The 22,435-nt window shown below is 35.8% G+C and overlaps 1 protein-coding gene across 1 annotated transcript; it reads left to right on the plus strand.

Annotated features, from left to right (window-relative positions):
* Window positions 1-4,115: 4,115 nt before the first annotated feature.
* LOC128225220 (beta-1,3-galactosyl-O-glycosyl-glycoprotein beta-1,6-N-acetylglucosaminyltransferase-like) lies at window positions 4,116-21,322 on the plus strand. Its single transcript, XM_052935309.1, has 3 exons — window positions 4,116-4,198; window positions 17,977-19,118; window positions 20,400-21,322. The coding sequence occupies exons 1-3, from the start codon at window positions 4,188-4,190 to the stop codon at window positions 20,687-20,689; spliced, it is 1,443 nt and encodes a 480-aa protein (XP_052791269.1). The 5' UTR covers window positions 4,116-4,187; the 3' UTR covers window positions 20,690-21,322.
* Window positions 21,323-22,435: the final 1,113 nt, after the last annotated feature.

Below are 22,435 nucleotides of genomic sequence, written 5' to 3' on the forward strand. Positions count from 1 at the left end.
AAGCTGTTGGCCCTCCCTTTTATGCCACCAGGAGACATTCCACGGGTGTTTTAGGAGCTTCAAATGACCGGTCCGAAGGCGGCTTGCAGCCGCTGCTGGAACTCTTTGAATACGTTAGTGACCAGCAGCTGGATAACTCATTGTTGGTCGGAGACGAGTGGCCTGTCTACAGAAAGAACGTCCAAACCAACAACGATACTGAAAACCAAACAAAACCTGAACACTATCGACTGATTACTCTTAGTTGTATTAGGAAATTGTTTACTTGCTTAATAAATAATAAACTGAAACATTATGTCGAATCCAATAATATTATAACTGAAAGTCAGGCAGGTTTTAGAGATGGTTTCTCGACATCAGATCACATGTTTGTCGTAAACCACATGACGTAATAATTGAACAGTAACGAAAAGAAACTATTCTGTGCGTTCATTAATCTTAAACAAGCTTTTGACACTGTCTGGTGAGAAGGTCTTCGGGTGAAACTTTCCAACTCCAATGTAAACGGCAAATGTTTAACTCTTAACATTTTGTTAAATTCAGAACAAGAAACCATAGACTCCCAATTGAGACTGGTAGCTGAAATAGAACGCCTCTAAATGAAAGAGTTTGTTAGAAATTGCGATAAATTAGGCGATGAATTCCATTACCTTTTCGAGTGAAATATGTCTTATGAAGAACAGAAGAAATATCTGGAACCCTACTTTTACAGACATCCTAATATTTTAAAACTTGAGAAACTTATGAATACCCCGAATAAAAGACACATGTTTAACTTAATACTGTTTGTTAAAGCAATTTTATTGAAAACGATATAGTTGTATTTCATGCCTGGTTCCATATTCAGAACTTCAGCCATTTTGTTTCTTGTTGCTATGATATTTTATTGATTCTCAATTTTTTTTTATTTATTTATGTTCGTAACAAGGATGTAACCAAATTGATACACTGGCAATTTACTATTTATAAAATATATTGTCAAAACATTGTAATGTAAGAAATCAAATCTATATATGCATGCATTTCACTCATTCTCCACTGTGATATCTATCATATGACATTACCTCATTTATTCATGTTTGTATTGGAATGAGTGAAAGAAAGGAAAATTAACTTGCTAACATACATATTCAATGGCCTTATAATTGTTAACAAAACAGAACAGAACAGAATGTTTAGTCAACTTAAGTATTTATAGCTTATCGTTATAAACACAAAAATAAATACACATATTAAATACTGCATGCATGAAAGAACACAATTAATTACTAGTGTGCATTTCCTATTCTGTCTATGAATAGTGTTATGTCTCCCAAGTTCAATGTTTAGATTATGGGAGGATAATCGGAGCTTAGCCTAAATATTTCTATGCTTGAAAATTTCCATTAAAACAATGTAAGTTGACATTTTAAACGTTTCCTTGATTTCTTTAAACACATACGAGTATGATTGTGTGTCCATGGTAGCACGCTAAACGGTAATATACATATCTCGTCATCTGTCTCTAAGCATGGGGACAAATGCACATACATTTACAGACTCTAGAAATCGCCATACGCCCGCAAACCCGAGTGACTGAAGGATAGTTTTACTCTAGCGACCCTGTTTAGACTTTGTAGGGAATATCAAATTCCCGGTATTGATCTGTAATAATTGCCCTGATAATACAGTTTTCTCCCACCTCAGATAAGTAGATCCAATAATTAAACCAAGTGTTATCTTGCCCACGGGCGAAGATAAAATGCCCGTATGGAACTCCTTTTTAATGGTCACCACATTGAAATTTAGAATCATGGAAATCTTTTCTTGTGGAAATATCATTGAGGAAGAGAGAGAAGCAAATCGGGGAGGTTATTTCCCCCTGAAACAAGCCAATGCTACTTTCAAAGAAATCAGACAAAAAAACCAAGTGTTTTATGCGTATACCTTGCGTATACATAGAACGCAACAGGTACAAACACTTCAATCAATACCAAGTTTGATTAACTTACACCAGAGACGCCCATTATCAATGCAATCATATGCCTTACGAAGGTTAACAAAACAGCAATACATTTATTTTCCCTTCCTAATTGCCTTTGTATAATTGAGTTGAGTATAGACACCGGATCAACCGTGCTGTACTTGCTTTAAAACCAAATCGAGCATCAGTCAGAATATCCTGCTCTTTAGCCCACAATTTAAGCCTGTTATTTAGTACAACTAAATAATTTAGTAAAACTGCTTAAGAATCATTAGAATCAGATGCATCTCCATTTTATATATAGGAATTTTGGCCCTTGTTGCCCATGATCTGGGAAATGATTGGGTATTTACTATATGATTAAAATAATCCTAGTGGCTTAATTATTATAGGTATTAAAGACGTGGAATACTCATAAAGTATATTATCAAGAGAACAGGCTTTATTGCTGCCTATTTTTTAACAGCATTTATAATTTCCTCGGCACTTATAAGTTTATCTAAATTACCAGAACGTAGGGCCATAAAAGGGGTTAGTATCGAAAACTTCGACATATTGTCTACTTTCGTCGTCTGATTGAACCTCTTTATTTCACCTTAAATTATGGAAATATTCCTTCAATTCTCTATTTGATATATTGTCTCCGAAATTACTACTTCTCTTCCTCTTAAATATCTTCCAAAATTCTCTAGGCGACTTTCTTTGCATATCATTCATTTTTTGCATCGCTCTTTATTAATTATTTTTGGACGTTCTTCACTGATATTTATAATCCTTCCTTCCTTTAAAGATGCACTGTTACTCCCAAATAAGATTTACAAAAAAATAATAATATTGTTTTAATATTCCAAAAAGGATGAATAAATGTCGACAGCAAATGTACTTATGAAGAATACCGAGTTTAACTTGAAAGAAATATGCATAAAACAGGTATTTCTACCTTATGAGACTATATAGTAGACCACAGTTAATCTATTCGCATTCACCAATCATTTAATATGTTTTGCGCTTTTTGCTATAGACCACACGGTTACAATCTTGTTATTAGTAATTCATATTTTCCATAAATGCATTATTTAGTAGGTAGTCAAAGGTTTACCGGTCAAAATGTATGTTTGTAATACATGTGTATGTATTGATTTTGAATAAGAGTGTCACTTTAAAACCTGCTATTCGATCTACATCAGATATTGAAATATTGTACTGAGACACAGAAATAACATAATAACGGCGCTCACACTGCGCTGACGGCGTGTTGTTTTACATTATTTTAGAATGGTGCAATAATTCCTTCTGACCATTTATCTGAATGACAACAAGAATTTAAGATTCAGTTAAATTTATCACAAACGAGCGCAGCTAATATATCTCCACATCCAATAAAATATTCATTTAACATCGCTTACAGTAGATTTCCCACTTTTGATTAGCTTGATAGCATTTTCTCATCTCATCAATGTTTAACGGAGTATCCAATAAATCAGTGCAATCGTGTGTTTACTGAAAGTTCACTGAATAATTTCTTATGTTAGTCAATAAACGAAAAAGACGCTTAACATACATATGCACCGATGAAAGTTCAATTTATCATACGCAAGCAATCGTAACATGTTTCATGAAAAAAATGTGTCTTTGAAAAGAGCACATGTCCAAGATAGTTATGGAAACATTTGTTAAAGTTTCCAATAAAACGAACCACATTGAAAGCTCAGAATTCTTGTTGAAGACGATTTGTACATTCGAACAAGTTCAATTACAAATATTGATATAACATTAATATAAGCGCCAAGCGAGTGAAGCAACCACGAAAATAAATCGGCTTGTTGTAGAAAAAAGCTTTATTATTCCAATTTCGTTTGTACAAAGCAAAACAGATATCAACACATTTTCACCAATAACATTATTTTGGTCGAGCCTATTTTATTGCGAGAGCGAACATCCATAATATTTTATTTTAGGCCTCATAGAAGAGAAGGTAGAATGCCGTGATAGACTATGTGATTGCGAGTCTCTAGAAAAAGTGATTTCTTTCCATCTTGTTGCTATAGTAACGATTTCCAATAAATTCTCAATGGAAACATCTTCGTTATAGAAACGGCTGCTGACAGTTATGGTTGAACTTGCTATGGTAGGGACAATCTTTTGAGGTTGATATTCGGCTGGATGTGTGTTTGTTAATAGGCAACAGGCGGACGACCAAGACTACGTGGACCCTCCACCTCGAATGTGCAGCGCGTAAGTGCCTCATGTTTGGTTATATATTGTTTGACGCCATTGTCATATATCTGAAGTTATTTAAATCAAGCTATAAATCCAAATAACTGTTATATATCTTTGGAATAGTTTGAGTTTTTTTTCAAATATTATAATTTTATGCGGTTTGAACAAATAAAAATATTTCAATTTAGTTGAAGATAAGTTAAGACTAATTAATTCAAGTCATGCATAGAGATATAAAGAGTTTTCAAGGACGGCATTTATCATTGGAATTGCGGTATTTATCGATTCCCGGACTGTTAATTACAATATTTTACCGAGAAACCGGAAATAATCATGGTGCGGTTTCCGCCTGTAAACACTGTCTTACTAAAATCAAAGCACTGATAGTGCTGACCGGATTGAGCGATGTTTTCTTCTGTTTGGTCATCAAATATGGTCTGACATATGAATGATAGCATGGCACTCGCTCGCTCACGCAGGGGTTTATATCTTTTAAACTTACACACAAATACATACCAATACAGAGGAAAATGACCAAGAACTTGGAGTATGAACACCAATGTATGTTTTCAAAATCCTAGGTATATATTAATGGATAATGATAAAGGATATAATTATGTCTTACATACAATGCTAATGGGTATATTTCGTCCATTTAGTTAAATTCACTGCTTGAGCAGCGCATGCAGAAAGGAGAAGACCGCACACAATTAATTATTGATTGTACATCTGAATTCACTCCACTGTAGTATCTTATTTATATAAATATTATGGTGTATAGTTACAATTAGGTCAAAACCCGAGTTTTCCAGTTCATGGGAGTTTTCCCTTTCATATCCGTGCTTCATACGTGTGTTTAACTGTTAATATACGCAAAATATAACGTACTCTTACATGAACTTATTATGTAAATCAAACATTATTCCAGGTATGTTTCAGACTGATTTCCATTGAAATCTGGTGCTTTCGAGTATGATGTTCAACTCCACATTGACTCACTTGAATTGTTGCGGTTATTACCAAACACTTGAGCTAAAGCTAAAGTCTAACAAATGTATGCTCATACTTGGGGCCGTTTCATCAAGAACTCATGCTAGACGATCCGATTATATATCTTGCTTTATACCATATATGTCAAAACATGTATATGTTTTACTCAAAGCAACGATTTAAAAATTCACAGGCAGTAGTGTTTTGAACGGAAATTTCCCATTGAAATCCAGCCCCCGTTTTTATTTGTAAACATGGAAAATATATTTCTACGAAAATGACAGCAAATGCCTGACTATTCTAGGACTTTCGACAAAAGTTTATTGAAGTGTCACAGAAACTCTTCATTTAGTTTAACATTTTATTTTCTTAAATATTCATTTTGCTTGACTTCTGCTTTAGTTTATTCTTAAACAATATTGGAAATATTCCTAATTCATGAATGTGTCACTTGAGTGGTATAAAATTGCACAGATCCTATTTATATGTCTGAAATATTCAATTATAATGAAAATGTAATACTGAGAAAAGAAATGGAAATAGGGTACCATTGAAGCACATACACCTGACCACCTGTGTACTTCACAGAAATGAATTGAATAAAGTTGAGATTTTAATTGGTCACTATAAACTTAAACTAGAAATCCCAATGATTATTGTATTATTAGTGATTGTAAATGCAGGAGTATCTGAAACGAGCTATTTAGATCTCTGATTGTTATTACCGGATTTTTCCAAAAAGTTAAGATCGATCAGCTTTAAGGGAAAACACAACGAATGAAACGCTAAAATAGTATACATATTGTTTTCGGTGTAATATGGTCCTGCTTTGTTTTCCTTCGTTGCGTTGAGACCTACCTAAGAAACATCGTGTTTACGTGCTGACCAATTCGCTGACCATATAGATAAAGAAAAGTATGAAGAGTTATTTTAATATTCATAATGTATAATAAGTTTGTTTAAAATAATTTTACTATTATATTTTGTTTAAGGAGATATTGATATATTTTAGAGCGTTTAGACAGTTAGTTTATTCAGACCATTGTATTCTTACTAATTGACTTTTGATAATAAATATCATTGAACTTTTTATTATTACTTTGATTTTTTTCTCATATAACTTAATTCATTTTCTTTGGTTACGTATCTCGCTGGTCTAATTATATATATAAGAATTAAATAACATGTAAAATACTTTATTTTCATTAATTTTATGAAAAACACATACTTTTATAGTTTGACCATGAACATTTAAGGAAATTGACTTAAGGTAAGAAATGAATTAAGAAGTTTTAAGTATACCAGCCCAGTTTTTATTATCATACTCCTTATAAACTGAAGGAGTATAGAAATTCCCCTTTTCATCCAAAGGTTGCGTCTCATAGCTCAAAACATTAAAACTTAACTTTATAATTGTTATGTTACAACATCTGGGACTTTTATGCCCCAAAGGGTGGCATATAGTAATCTAATTGAATGTCTGTCCACCCGTTCGTCCCCACGGTTACCGATCAATATCTGAAGAACGCCCAGTGTCCTTACACTTTGTAGGCAGGTTGGTTATTAACCAGCAGATAAAGCCATTTGATTTTGGGGTCAGTTGGTCAAAAGTTAATGTCGTAGTGACCTCAAAATTATCTTCAGCTGGAAATCGGTTTCCGATTAATATATGAATAATACTTAGGCTGAGGGATCTTAAAATTTCTAAATAGGTATGTCATGACCATGATATGAACTATTGATTTTAAGGTGTCAAAGGGTGTTTTATTTATAGCATTTTTCATTGGTGAACATGATTGGGAGTTGCATGTCCTTATTGTCAACAACTTTAAATGACCTATTAACCTTATAATACTATATATAATGTGCCTTTATTTTTGAACTGACTACCATCAGAAAACTTGATTGTCATTTACAAAATCAATACAATAAATACACAGGTGAGATTTACTCTGTCAACTTTGCCATAAAAATTCACCCAGGAAGTTGTCCAAGCTTTGCACGGTTTCTTTCAATCCCCTGCATTGTCTGACATCTGAGACAATTGCGCTTGACTTGGTAGTTGGATTCAGTGGGTTTCCACCGAGAGGATGTTCCAGTGGCCAAAAAACAAGGTCTGATCTCCTGTGGATGCTCTCACCTCTGAGGTGAATCCGAACGACTCATTGGCGGGCTTGTAAGTCTTGAGGTTGGACATTCCAACAATGATTACCTTGTTGTCCTGCATCTCACTAAACCTCTTGTTTAGCACGAAGGATCAGCGTCCCTTGGCAACTGTTGGTACTCTGATCTCGATCAAGTAGATGGGCTCCATAAGACCTGGGATTTCTGTCAACATGCAGGCGAAGAGTACTCTATGGGCAGTAATTATAATCTTGTCATCACCTCTGTCGATAGCGTGAGCGAGGAGAGTCACTTCATGAACGTCAAAACGCATATCACGTACATTCTAGTTAAACAACATTCCCTCCTTCGCAGCCCATTGGATGCCGGCAACAACGTTGTCATTGAGTTCATTCAGGTACGGCCCTTCCTTGCTGACATCAACAAGCAGGTAGGGACATGCACACTCGTGACCGAAGCACCAGATCTTTCTTGCATCTCCAACATCAAAATCATATTCATCAGCTAGGTACCTGTCACGCACCTTCATTTCTTGGCGTGTAGTAACTTTACCGCCATCAGTGCCCTTCTGGGGCTCCTCGTCATGATGATTGCGTTTCATGAACAGCCTGCTGTGCTTGTTGGGAGATTTGGACAAGCACATGATCGACGGCTTTTCAGTGACCAGATCCCTGTAAGAGACAACAGGGTCGCTCTTCTTCAGTGGGATGCAGACCTGGTACTGACATATCTCTAGATGAAGCTCGTCGGCTTCAGCAATGCTTTGCTCGGCAGACTTCTCAATAATGCCCTGGACCATAAGATTTGACTTTAACAGACGTTGCAATCATTCCAGCAGCTTTGTTCGATCTAAGGGGTTCTTGCAATCGACAGCAACTCTGACACTGGGCTGACAAAGAACTTCATGACCGTCATATAATGGGTTCCTTTAATGTGGAGATGGTTCCACCCTTGACCAAGAACTGTCAACACCGACCAAACCACAGATGTTACCACATCGAACATCTGGGATTGGCTTAACGGCCCACCTTCAGAACTGTTCTCTAGATATTCTTCTCATACAGGTGAACCCTCCCGCCAGCTTGTAGTTCGGTCCCACAATGCAAACTTTCTGTCCAGTAGAAACAGTACCAAAGAACACACGTCCAAAGGCATAGAAATGTCCCATGTCCTGTTGTTTATGTTTGCTGTAGCTGAACAGATTTAAAAAATGGACTTTCAAACACTTCTTTTTTATAAACGGAATAATCAATACATTCCCATGACATGACACATTGTTACTGCGCATTATGTTCATTTTGATAATTGTTAGATTGCTCGACCCAGGAATATATATTATGCATTACAAAACCTTGCCGCAGTTAATCAGGGGCTCAATTTTCTCAGATAAAAAAACAATAAGATACACACAATGCAACTTACTATGAAGCGAAGCAGAACGGGGGTATCTAGTACTATCTACTAAAGGAACGAATTTAATGTTATCTTTTTTCATTATTCTCTCGATGATATTTTCGGAACACACACGCACTTTTCTCCTTTTATACAGAATGCAGAGCGAATGGGGCGGTTTTTGTGCATTCGATTGCATGGTATGAGACAGTCGAGTGCAAGGTTGCCTGGGGATTGGTTTTGTTGGCGTCGTTGGTGGTAGTTCTTTCATGTATAATACTCGTGTTAATGAAGACTTAATTTATCTGATAAATGAGATTCTAATGGCGATTTACGCACCCAAAATGGCGATTCCTACCCCAGAATCCTGAAACTTGATAGAAATATTCATCGGCATATTAATTTGTGACCTTCGGACTTTACCTCGGATTCGATTCCATAGGCTGAAATTATAGGGCATATAATGAGCATATAGGGCATACAACATACATGAAACTTGATTAAAAGTAATTTAGTTGTTGAACGTTATTTTGTCTGTCAAAAATAACTTTCGAAGTACATCCATTACAAGTTCTCCATTTCATAGAGGACCTCAACTATTATCGTCCTATCTCTATATTACCACAACAGTCTAAATATATATATATATATATTTGCTTGATTGATATCAATGGCATTGCTTTCTGCAATAATATAATGAATATAGTTTCAATGATTGCGATTCAACATAACATGAATTATGTGTAATGCAATAAACATGTCGTTATGTCATACTTATTCAAATGCATGTTCGGGCATTTTTAAACAGCAAAGGTCTATTCAGTCGACCGCCAGGTTGTCTTAAATTTGCATATTAACCGTGTATTTAAACCGTTTTTCGCTTCAAGATTTCCAACATCAAAACTGTTTTTCTCTACGCACTTGAGAGTTTGTTTGTAAGGAATTATGTTGTCTAAATCCTTCCAAAAAAGACTAGCTTTTTACAATTTTCAATTACTCACAAACAAATACCATGTCAGTTTTAAATAATAAGGTACCAGATGAGCAATCTGTCCGTATTAAACCTATGTTTTAAAAGGAAAGAACACCAGAGATTGGAAATCATCGCCCCATAAGCGGTTTATGTATAATATATTGGCTAATAGAACGACTAGTTTGTATACAATTAAACAAAAAATAGTGTCAAATAAGCTACTAAATGAACAAACTGGCTTTAGAGTCAACGGACTTTTGTCTCATTTATTTACCTGATTATATACGTCCACAATTATCAAAGAGTTCGTTTACAGGAATGATTTTGCTGGATCAGCAGAAAGCATTTGACACTGTTCATAGCTAAATACTGTGTAAGAAGTTGAGAGAGGTGGGTTGGGTACGGTTGATTATTTTGATTATTGTCTGTCTGGCATGATCCATATACTACATGCTAATGAAACGAAAAGCAATCGATAACATGCGGTGTCGCTAATCTTGTGTGGTATACTTGGCCATCTTTTTTTAAGGCGACGTCAACAGTAACAGTAAAGTTAAACGCAGGTGATAGTGACAAACACATCTACTATAAAAACCTTGATTTTATTCTAGCCGTTTAGATATTGACCTTGAATCCTGTACCATTGTCTTACTGACAACACATTATCTCTACATTTTGGAAAAACTGAGTGTTTTATATTTGAAAGTAAACGAAAGTTAAAGAAAGACGAGTCTTTTTCTGTTGTCTGTAATGATAATGTCATTAATATACATCAAAAAGTGAACTACCTAGAAAGTTTATTGATAACGATTTGTCAAGCGAATCAACTGCTAATTATATAATCAAGAAAAAACAACTTTAGACTAAGATTTCTGTACATACAAAATGATGTTCTGGATATAACCTTACCTAAAACCTTTTACTTCCCTTGTTCTTCGTTTTTATTATTATAATTATAAATTTATTATTATTATTATTATTATTATTATTATTATTATTATTATTATTATTATTATTTTATTTTTTATTAGTATTATTATTATTATTATTATTATTATTATTATTATTATTATTATTATTATTATTATTATTATTATTATTATTATTATTATTATTATTATTATTATTTTACAAAGGACGGTCTGACCTGACATGCCGCCTTAATAGATGTCGCAGAAGCCGAGTAATGATCTAGATCCGGCTGTCAAGTGCCCGGTTATTTATGGGAGTCTCTCGCTTGTATTCAGTCTGTATTGTTTAAGATGACAATATATGACAAGCGAAGATGGATGTATAACATTAACTTGTACATTTTCACTTACTTTCTCGTGTGGCTACCAGCGTTAAGTGCTAATAAAGTGGTGTGTTAATACACATTCTCTTAAGTTATTATGAGGAAATATGTATGTGTGTAAGGTAGGTGCTGTATCTTTTCACTTAAACAAGTACACAAAGACAGAAAATTAACCACTAATTATGCAAAAATAGTAAAAACGAACACAATTACCTAGAGGCTTATATATCTGATTGATTACGTATGAGCACAGTTTACGTTAAGTGAACGCGCATTTGCTACATTTTTATGCCATTCAATGAATGAGGCACTTGTTCTAATGTTGAATATACGTACACTTACATTTCTGTATGTTTGATTCTAGACCCCCCCCCCCCCCCCGCAACCCAAGTGTTGTAATTAATGTTATCAAGTATAGACATTGCAGAAATGCTTGTTACATGAACGCATACTTACACGATGAACTCACAGTAATCGTCTATGACCTATCCTTCACATATATATACACGCGCTAATGTTTGCCATCAGAATTCACTAATGCAGTATGATACGTTTTTACTTCACTCATTAAATAGTTTCGATATATGGCAATGACATGTGCTTACAACAACTCGATTTTTGAGCAAAGGTAAGATTTTTACACTGCACTCACTACTCATAGTTCAAGGGATAACCCTAAACGCCCTACTGTGATGCTTATAATATGAGACTCATTATGTGAGGCTCAAAATGTGCGATATTGAAGTGATCAATGATAAAACTTTTTTTTTAAATGAAATACACTTACAAGTACGTCGTTAAAAATGAAATTAATTCTTAAAAGAAAAAAATGCAAAAGTTTACTTCGGCAGCAGGATTTGATCCAGGGCTCTTTGGATAGATAGGAGGGGGTCTTTGCCGGTGGACCATTGGGAAACCAATATGCAACATTATGAATATTCACGAATATCTTGGAATGAGTTAACATTGCAGCTGAAGTTGTCAACTTGTAAATGTGTTTGCATGTTGTAAGTGAACAAAGTCATATTTGTTGTCGGCACTGTCGCTATGAGTCAGAATGTTTACAGGAAGTGTACAAGTAGCTTACTGCAACCAATGACCAAGGTCGGGAGTGTGGCTTCAGATTGTTCTAGGGTTACGGATTCTGTTTTCATAAATCATTTTAGTGTTTCTCCTATTTAATATCAATATATAACAAACATAAATTTTGATTGTTAAAGCTTTAACTACTTACTAAATAATGCATTTATGGAAAATATTAATTACTGATAACAGGATTGTGTATTTAGTGTATTTACTAATTAAGAACGCACAACTATTAAATGACTTATGGGTCCTAAAATATTTGGTTTAACCAGTATTTAATTTGATTATACAATAAGTTCAAAAACACACATAATAGCAAGTAAACAGATAATCACAAAGTAATAATGCAGGTCAATATGTGTAAGTATGAGATATCAAGAATTAGTTCTACTAGCAATGAAAGTACACATTTACAGAATTTGGAATATAAGCATAAATAAAGTCTCTCTTCTGTATATCATTAAACAACGACATGTGGTGTGAAATAGCTTATGTTATTTGTGTTAAAAAAACAACAACAAAATGAAGGCTTTATTAATATTAAGATTTACTAAATACGTTACATTATTGTTTTAATTTATGTAAACTGTGATTAACATGTCACATAACATAGCCCATGATTGGAAATGAAATTTATCTTATCTTATCTTATCTTACCAGTGTTGACATGTTGTCACATTTCATTCATAATTCACATTAGAACACTAGAGAAGAATAATCAGACATAAATGATTGTTAAAGTGGAATTTGACATACATTTATTTCTATATGCATAAAAAATGTATATCTGGATATCTGGACTTTTGTAATGCGGAAGATAGAACAGGAGTGAAAGAAATGAACGGAAAGCGAGATTGAAGGGAATGAGAACTGTACAAATACTAGTATTATAAATCTTGTATTTTGAGAGTTGCCTAAAATAATCTAGATTAAGATCATCATAAACGGTATATATGTTATACCTGTATCTACCGAGGGTACTAGATAGAACTGCTGTACGATGACGATAAAAATAACCCAAAAGTATATGGTTCTGCCCAACAATGACTTATAACCAAATGCATTGTATATCGTTAACCTCAAGATTAGGTCGGCGCAAGGCAGAAATTCCCGTTTTAACGTAGGTCATAACTCCTCCGTGACTGTCAGTAGGACGGTGTTTCCTGTATTGTAATACATAGTTTTGGTCAAGAAGATCTTCAGACGAAGTAGAGTTATCTAACCAAGTTTCTGTGAGCACTAGAATGTCGAACTGATTAATTTCAGCATACAAAATATCCTTTTTATCGTAAAAGCTCTGCACATCGTAATGCACAATTAACAGATTTGAATTGATGTCGGACGTGGACATCGAAGTTGATGTTGACAAGTTTGAATCATACACTGGACTAGGATTTTCTTCACCAGAAGTTAGCAAAAGCATATACATAACCACGTAAGCAGCTCGAAATTGCTTAGATTTTTTAAACCTTTGCATCGTATGTGGGAGAAACCGAACATACCCACACCATGTTTATATACGATTGCATGGATAAACTTAATATGACAGTATACCATAGGTGGATATAATAACAATACATTTAGATACATCACATTTGTTGTTTCAACTTTGTCAAAAGTGTTTGGGTTCTGTAACGAGTATTAAATATAAAATAACAAGCATGAACTCATTTCATTGAATGGATATGAAACGGAAATATACAATGGCTCATCGCTCTTACGCTTTGATTTTGTGTTTTATAACCACACACGTGATAGCAGATCGTTTAAAGCGGTCCATAGCTTAAAGGATAAACGAAATGTAAAGTGCTTATTAAAAAAACTACATATACGAAACAAAACTATCTGAATTCAAAGGGAACTTGCTAAGAAAATTGCTAGTTTTTTGGTTTTTACATAAAACTTGAAAAAATGTAACTCTTTGCAGGTTTGAATAATTGATGGTAACTTCCTATGTATAAGCACTTATAATGAAACAATAACAAAAAACCAACAACAACAAGAAACAACAACAAACACAATTATTGAAACAGTTTGTGACAATATACATCGCGTCATATAACACTTAACAGGAATTCTTTTAACTTTGTGTGTAAATTCATATCTGTTTAAACAATCGTTATAATGAAAAAATATATAATAATAATGATCATATAAACAGATTGAAATATTATACGTTTATTGCGTCTTATGCTCGTGCGCTTGTTTCAAATATTGAAACTATAGAAGCGCTACGCGGACATCCAAATGTCTACTTTATGATGTCACTGTTGTGTTGCTATTGCCAATGTATGGATGCATTATGATGTCACTGTTGTGTTGCTATTGCCAATGTATGGATGCATTATGATTAGCACAACATACTTTGTTATCGTTTTGTCTTTAATGCAAAATGACTTACAAAAAATGGATAGTGTTTAAATGTGTTCATACGTTTAGCAGATCCATATATATATATATCTGTAGATACATTCAAACTCGTAATATGTGGCATTGTTTTGACTTTTCGTTATACTACCTTGAAAGCACTAACCAAAGAACGGGAGTATTTTACCGTAGACCTTACGCAAAATGCATCCCTTTTGCACATAAAGCCATATTTGTCGCTGATCTGAATGTCAACAAATACATATTTTTCTTATAATTGTACGTACACGAGTACGTTTGTAGATACGTTCATACGTGTAACAGTAGTTTTGGTTGCTATGGGATATATATTTTTTTGGTTGATGTGGGCTACTGAAGTATTTGGTTATACGGGATACGTAAGTATTGGGTTATACGGGATACAGAAGTGTTAGGTTATACGGGATACAGAAGTGTTGGGTTATACGGGATACAGAAGTATTGGGTTAAACGGGATACAGAAGTATTGGGTTATACGGGATACAGAAGTATTGGGTTATACGGGATACATAAGTGTTAGGTTATATACGGGATACAGAAGTATTGGATTATACGGGATACAGAAGTATTGCGTTACACGGGATACAGAAGTATTAGGTTATACGGGACACAGAAGTGTTAGGTTATACGGGATACAGAAGTGTTGGGTTATACGGGATACAGAAGTGTTGGGTTATACGGGATACAGAAGTATTGGGTTATACGGGATACAGAAGTATTGGGTTATACGGGATACAGAAGTATTGGGTTATACGGGACACAGAAGTGTTAGGTTATACGGGATACAGAAGTGTTGGGTTATACGGGATACAGAAGTGTTGGGTTATACGGGATACAGAAGTATTGGGTTATACGGGATACAGAAGTATTGGGTTATACGGGATACATAAGTATAAGGTTATACGGGATACAGAAGTATTGGGTTATACGGGATATAGAAGCGCTGCGTTATACGAGATATAGAAGTATTGGGTTATGGCGCGTTTTATGACCATGTAATTATTAACTAAAAAACAACAACAACATGTTTATAAAGGCTAATCAAAAATTATGTTTTCATCTGTAACTTTAAATTTCGATAAGTGGCAGCATCCGGTTTACAATCAATGCGGTGAAAATGTTAATAAAAGGAAGATCAAATACATTCAGCATGAGCAGACATTTATTTCAAATCACAAACCATTAGGTTATAAGACCAATGAAGAAGATGGAATGCAGCCAATGTTTTGAGATGATATGATGCCTTGATTCACTGTCGTGTTTAAAAAAACAATCTTCCGGAGTGGTGTAAAATGCCCCGTATTTAACACAGATTATATTTTATTGACGCATGAAAAAAAATAACAATGCCATAAAAAAAGAGTAGACGAGTATAAATAAAACTAGTGTGATTTAGAGCAGCAGTGAATAAGGTAAACTGTATAAAATAATTTAAAACCACCGTGCATCCAGCGTTACCCAGCAAAATTTGACAGGTCCACCACATCATACAACGTTACAATATTTTATTCTGAAAAATCACATTCAATGGCAATATTACAGGTTAATTATACCAAACAATATGAAATACACTACATATGAGAGACTTTCAACGCAGAGAAGCTGTCATGCTATTTTAAGGTTGTTTTTTTCGCTGTTTTTTTTAACTTTAAGCTATCGGATCATACATTTAACATAAAATGTTTTTTCCCGAATGTTTGGGGAAACGGCGACATTGTAGAGGAAACCAAATACATACATGGACTCAATATTAATAGGAGGTTATCTTGCACATATCCCTGAAAAGATATATTTCAATATCTCGATTACCTCAACGAAAAGTGTTACCTCTGGTCGTGTATATCACCACGATCCAGCGTTATCCCACCACTTCACCTCGTTTCGATTGGACTCCGTGTTAATTGCCCTGTTAAATTTAAAAGTAATTTTATAAATTAACTATTGTTTTTTGGAACATAGATGCATGATAAACTATAAAAAAAACTATCAGAGAACTTTTCTACACGATCCAGAAATAGAAAATTTAACAGCTTTGTAATCAGCGATAATCTTGCGTGAGAGGCATCCCACTGGTAGCGGCGTCGCCACTAGTGAAAATATGTTTTTCAAGGACACTCGTGAAATAAAATACGATCCTACACTGAATCAACAAATATACTCTATTTATTTGAATACAGTAGTACAATTTCCATCTAAAAGCATGGTTTTTTTTTTATTTTATTTTTAAAGACGGTCGGTATTTAATGCATTGTATCTGGAAATTGCGTCATGAACATATCGAAAAAATATCATCTTACTTACAGAATATGACGTCACAATTTGAAAGAAATCAAATTTCGTATAAAAAATTGGTTTTGTTTTTGAAATTCTTATTCTTATTCCTATTGAAATATCGTCTTGGTATGCATTCCACTTATACATATAGTTAAAACGTAGCCTGAAATTAATGTAGCGCCGGGGAAACGGCAATATCTTATCAATTCAATCAAACCTTGATAATGGATGTGTGCTAATAATTGGAGATAATTTAAGTTGTGTGAGCCCATGTGCATGGAAACTCTGGCTTATTCTGAATCTGGCATGGACGCTTTATAAAACCTGGCAATGCTAGGAACATTTAAACGCATGGCGTTTCTGGATTACGTCTAAGTTAGCGGCCTTGTGCTCTAGAATAGTGAAGCTGGTGGCCTTGCGGCTTAGTGGCCTGACGGCGTAAAGTCAGCACTCTAACGGCCGGGCAGCGGGAAGATAGTAGCCTAGCTGTTTCTTGGCGTGAAAACAATGATCACGGGGCATAGTGGCGTGAGGTTAACAGCCTAGCTGCAGCAATATATTTTAAAAAATAATAAGTTTTAAAGTTCAAAAACGCCATTTTTAGCAGTTTATTGTTTTAATTGACGCAACGTATGTAAATTATTATGGCACGTGCGTTTATAAAACGGGAAAATGCATAAGTTGCTCTGTATTCAATGAAACGTAAATGTCACTGCTACAGACAACAGGTAATAAGTTTTAGGCCTCCAGTCCGTCAGGCTGCTGCCTTCACATCCAAGCTGCTAGGCCGCTTACTTCAGACCTCCAACCCATAGGCCGCCCTCTTCAGGCCGCTAACTTCAAGCCGCCAAGCCGCTAAGTGCACGCCGCTCACTTTACGCCACCAAACCGCTAAACCGCTAACTTCAGACCGATAGATTTACGTTCAGCATTGGACTAAAAAGATCCACGACTGAAATCGCCTTTTGAGAAAAAGGAAATATGATTTTATCTTTAACCTTTAGACACCGCATACAAGAAGAACTGATATTTTAAAGCTCTTATTTTATTTAATTTGTTCAGTCTCTGGAGTGTAATAAATACGGATATAAATGCTTTAGGTTTGCATTAATTATGAGGTAGGTTCACGAAATTGCGAGTGTGTCTTTCGCAACCGCTTAACACAAAAAAAAAACAATAAAAGATTGAACGATATATAAAAATGAAAAATAAAAAGTAACATTTGTTTCCAAGTCGCTTTGTTTTGTGTTGCAGATTGAGTACAGGGTCGGGAATGCGGCGGATTTGGTTTCGGCGACGTACCCTGGCGCTGGTGCTGCTTGTATGCCTGGTGCTGTGCATGTCCATCCGTCTGTCCACCAACAACCAGCCGGCATCCATATTATACCAGAGGTGGTTTGAGAATCTCCGTCATTTGTCCGCGAATAAAACTCGTATAGAAACTCGACAAATTGAAAGAGACATTCAAAATGGCAAGAGATTCCCTAAAATACTCCGCACAGCTAGACAACGAGTTCTTGACGTTAACTGTGCAGCTGTCCTTATGGGCGATCTTAAAGAGATTAAAAGAGGCAGGGCAATTATGGACAAAGATGGGTTCGTGCGTGGTGGCAATATATCAGACATATCATATATCAAGCTAACGAAGGACTGTGATAAGTTCAAAGAAGATCGTGATTACAGGAACTATATTCTCTCTGCGGAAGAGGAAGAGTTTCCAGTGGCCTACAGCATACTGCTTTACAAAGAGGTGGAACAAGCAGAACGGCTAATGCGCGCTCTCTACACGCCGCGGAACGTGTTCTGTCTACACGTGGACATGGACGCGCCGCCGAAAGTTCACCAGGCCGTCCAGGGCATAGCTGACTGCTTCCCGAACGTGTTTGTAGTCTCCCGGAAGGAATACATGGTATACGCCGGCTTCACCCGCCTCCAAGCGGATATCAACTGTATGCAAGATCTCATACAGAGGAACAGGGATTGGAAGTATTTTATTAACCTCCCTAGTCAGCAGTTCCCGATTAAAACAAACAAAGAAATAGTGCAGATTTTACAAACATACAACGGTGCTAATGATATAGAAGGCCTTACAGGAAATAGACGACTAGAGCATAGATTCACATTTAGATACGTCTATAAACGAGCTGCAAAGGACCAGATAAAACCGAAAATATATAAGACAAACTACCAGCGGGTGGATCCACCGGCGAACGTGACGATGGTCAAGGGAAGCGCATACGGCGTGTTTAGCCGGGCATTCGTGGAATGGATGCTCCAGAGTAAGACGGCTCGGGAGCTGCTGGACTGGATGCGGGACGTGTACAGTCCGGACGAGTATTACTGGGCCACTCTGCAGTACAACCAGAACCTCGGCACTCCCGGCTCGCACTACTCAGGTAGGTAGTAGATATATATATAGCCCACAATTCAGCATCCTTACAAATCACAAGTTTACACTATGAGAACTAGCAAACATGAAAATGATAGGATCCAGCGGTCGGCAATGCAAGTTATGAATTTGCTATAGACTGACTTCAAGAGCACATAAACACGCATGCCGCTACAAAATGAGTTTCAAGAGCAGTTGGTAAAGTCCCGCCTTCGTTTCATTACCGGAGTTTTATTAGGTGATTATTTAAGAGTTATTGCCCTAAATCCCCTTATGGACTTTTTTCTATAACTCCATGTTTTTGAAGTGCTAACTACAAACTTCACACACACATTGAATATGTTGAAGAAAAGTACTGTGCTTGAGAAACATCATTTTGTATTTCGTGCAAGTTATTGTCCTTTGATTATTTTTATACTTATTTTTTTTACTGGAAAAAGTCTGTTTTACTACATAACTCCATATGCTTCGAAAACATGTTGACTGTGTTAGAGAGATATGCTATGCTTAAGAAATTTTATTTTGTGTTTGGCATTTGAGAGTTAATGCCCTTTGATTATTTTCATACTTTTTTTTAGTTCTCTCCTTAATCCTTTTGAATTTCTGGTATTGACTTCAAACATCATACACATATAGAGTTGAGTTGACTGTATTGAGGAGAAGTGCTTTGAAAAGGAATTTTGTGTATTGTATTTTTAGAGTTATCGCCCTTTTATTATTTTTAACTTGTTATTGTTTTACTTCTCTCGATAATATGTTTTTGAGGTATCAATTAAAACAGCAATTGCTCAAATCCAGTGATAGCTCTAAAAAAAGTTATTGCTTCGTTTAAAGATTGTATGTGTAAAAGTCTATAAGTTTCTTCCATGGCCGACAGTTTAAGATAGGTTTATCCCAACCGGACCGTAGGGTGTTTTTCGGTAAACCACGTTTCCGCAGCGGTCATGGAAGATGCTTTTTCTCCCACCTTAAATGGCTATGCAACTGCCCCAATCAAAACGTCCGATGACCATGACATCAATTTTGTGTTGCCTGATTTTTTTCGGAAGAAATGTAATTGATGTTAGGCGATTTCCGTAGTGTACGTGAATTATAGTTGCTTTGTTTTGTTACACAACAGTGGGCAGCATTATAAAATGACTATCCAGTAATGTTTATAATGCACACGAGTAGCACATGATCGGCAATCGAACCGGTAAGGGAGACCACTGTGTTTTCTGTTAGTCTTAATTATTTGAGTGTATTTGAAAACAAAAAGCCGTTTCGATTTAAACTACCTCTGTTTCAGGTAAGCCAGATAATAAGCCTTGGTTGGCTGTGCACGCGGCTTGGGGCGGAGTGGACCAGTGCAAAGGCAAGTATGTGCGAGGCGTGTGCGTGTTTGGGCTCGGGGACCTCGCGGCGCTCGCGCAAAAGCGACACTTGTTCGTAAACAAGTTCTACCTGGAGTACCAGCCGCGTGCGCTCGAGTGCCTAGAGGAATGGCTGCACAATCGGACAGCGGAGCCGGCCCACCAACCGCTCAACCTTACATACTACCGCCAACTACCCTTCATCAACACTGGCCGCGTATCCTGATGTTTCCTGTATGTGTTTGTTTGGTATATATCATATAATGTGTATATACAGCGGTCCCTGTAAGGAGCATATGTGAAGCGCCGCTTCCGGTAACAGACTTTTAGTTTGCAATGTCAATTGAGGAAAGAACTGAAACGTGTGTTAATCAGCAGTAAGCGATAACTACACATGTTTTGTAGTTCAATATGGGGGAGTTATCTCCCATGGCACGACCAACGTTTTAATTAACATTAAGAAAGGTTTGTTTGTCATTATCTCATCTATACCCGAGAGCATTTACACTTGTTGTTATATATGATCCGTTGAAATGATCATCCCCTGTAAAATATCTGTGAATACTCAAAATGTTAAGTTTGTCAATGCCTTTTCGTTTTGTTGTTGCAAAATATAGTCTTGTTTTATTCTGGCCATAATAGACGAAAAATGCTCCACTTTATGTCCTTTTAAGCAATTCATTGTTTTACTTTTTCCAGTTTTCAGATGTGTTTTTATTTAATCGTGTAAATCGCTTAATGATTTTTTTTAAATGTTTTTGATAAATTTGAATAACATAATTAGTTTTACGCATTACTTTATACTTTGCCACGCTACTTATGTTTATTTACAGAAAATAAATTAAGATATAGTTTTAAATCATTATTTTATCTTGAAATTAAGTTATTCAAACAGCTCTTCAAAAGATCAACAATTCTATTTACATGAAATAAATATATAGTTCGTACTCAGTTTCTTTTATGGTATGTTTTCGTTCACCTCTTGAGCGAGTTAAAACGCATCAGAATATGCATGCCTTTTGTTTATTTTATGGAAATTGAGAAGAGAACTAACTTCTTTGTACAAACTCAAATATACCATGCTTTCTTACTCACTATGAACGCAAATGTTTAGTTGATAAAATGCTAAAATCGAAAACATGTTGTGTTCGTAAGTAGCCGGATCAGGTGAGTATGGAATTGGATCTGTGGTAACAGAACAGACCAGGGAGTCCGGATAAGATGGATCTTGACCTTGATATGTGGTAACAGAACAGACCAGGTAGTCCGGGTCAGATGGATCTTGACCTTCATAGTAACAGAACAGATCTGGTAGTCCGGATCAGAAGGATCTTGACCTACATAGTAACAGAACAGACCAGGTAGTCCGGATCAGATTGATCTTGACCTACTTAGTAACAGAACAGACCAGGTAGTCCGGATCAGATGGATCTTGACCTACTTAGTAACAGAACAGACATGGTAGTCCGGATCAGATTGATCTTGACCTACTTAGTAACAGAACAGACCAGGTAGTCCGGATCAGATGGATCTTGACCTACTTAGTAACAGAACAGACATGGTAGTCCGGATCAGATTGATCTTGACCTACTTAGTAACAGAACAGACCAGGTAGACCGGATGAGATGGATCTTGACATACTTAGTAACATAACATACCAAGTAGTCCGGATCAGATGGATCTTGACCTACTTTGTAACATAACAGACCAGGTAGTCCGGATCAGATGGATCTTGACCTACTTAGTAACAGAACAGACCTGGTATTCCGGATCAGATGGATCTTGACCTACTTAGTAACATAACAGACCTGGTAGTCCGGATCAGATGGATCTTGACCTAGATCTTTGGTAATAGAACGGGTAGTCCGGTAGACTTTGATCTGAGATAACAAAATAGGACATGTAGTCCGGACTAGGTTGACCTGGATCTGGATTTGTGGTAACAGCATTGAACAGTTAGTCCGGACTAGGT

The sequence above is a fragment of the Mya arenaria genome, chromosome 2, assembly GCF_026914265.1.
Source record: "Mya arenaria isolate MELC-2E11 chromosome 2, ASM2691426v1".
Taxonomy (NCBI): domain Eukaryota; kingdom Metazoa; phylum Mollusca; class Bivalvia; order Myida; family Myidae; genus Mya; species Mya arenaria.

Bases quoted from the DNA above. Each gene is read 5' to 3' on its own strand.
- LOC128225220 (XM_052935309.1), top strand. The intron at 19,119-20,399 runs GTAGGTAGTAGA...CCTCTGTTTCAG, and splicing joins TCCCGGCTCGCACTACTCAG to GTAAGCCAGATAATAAGCCT.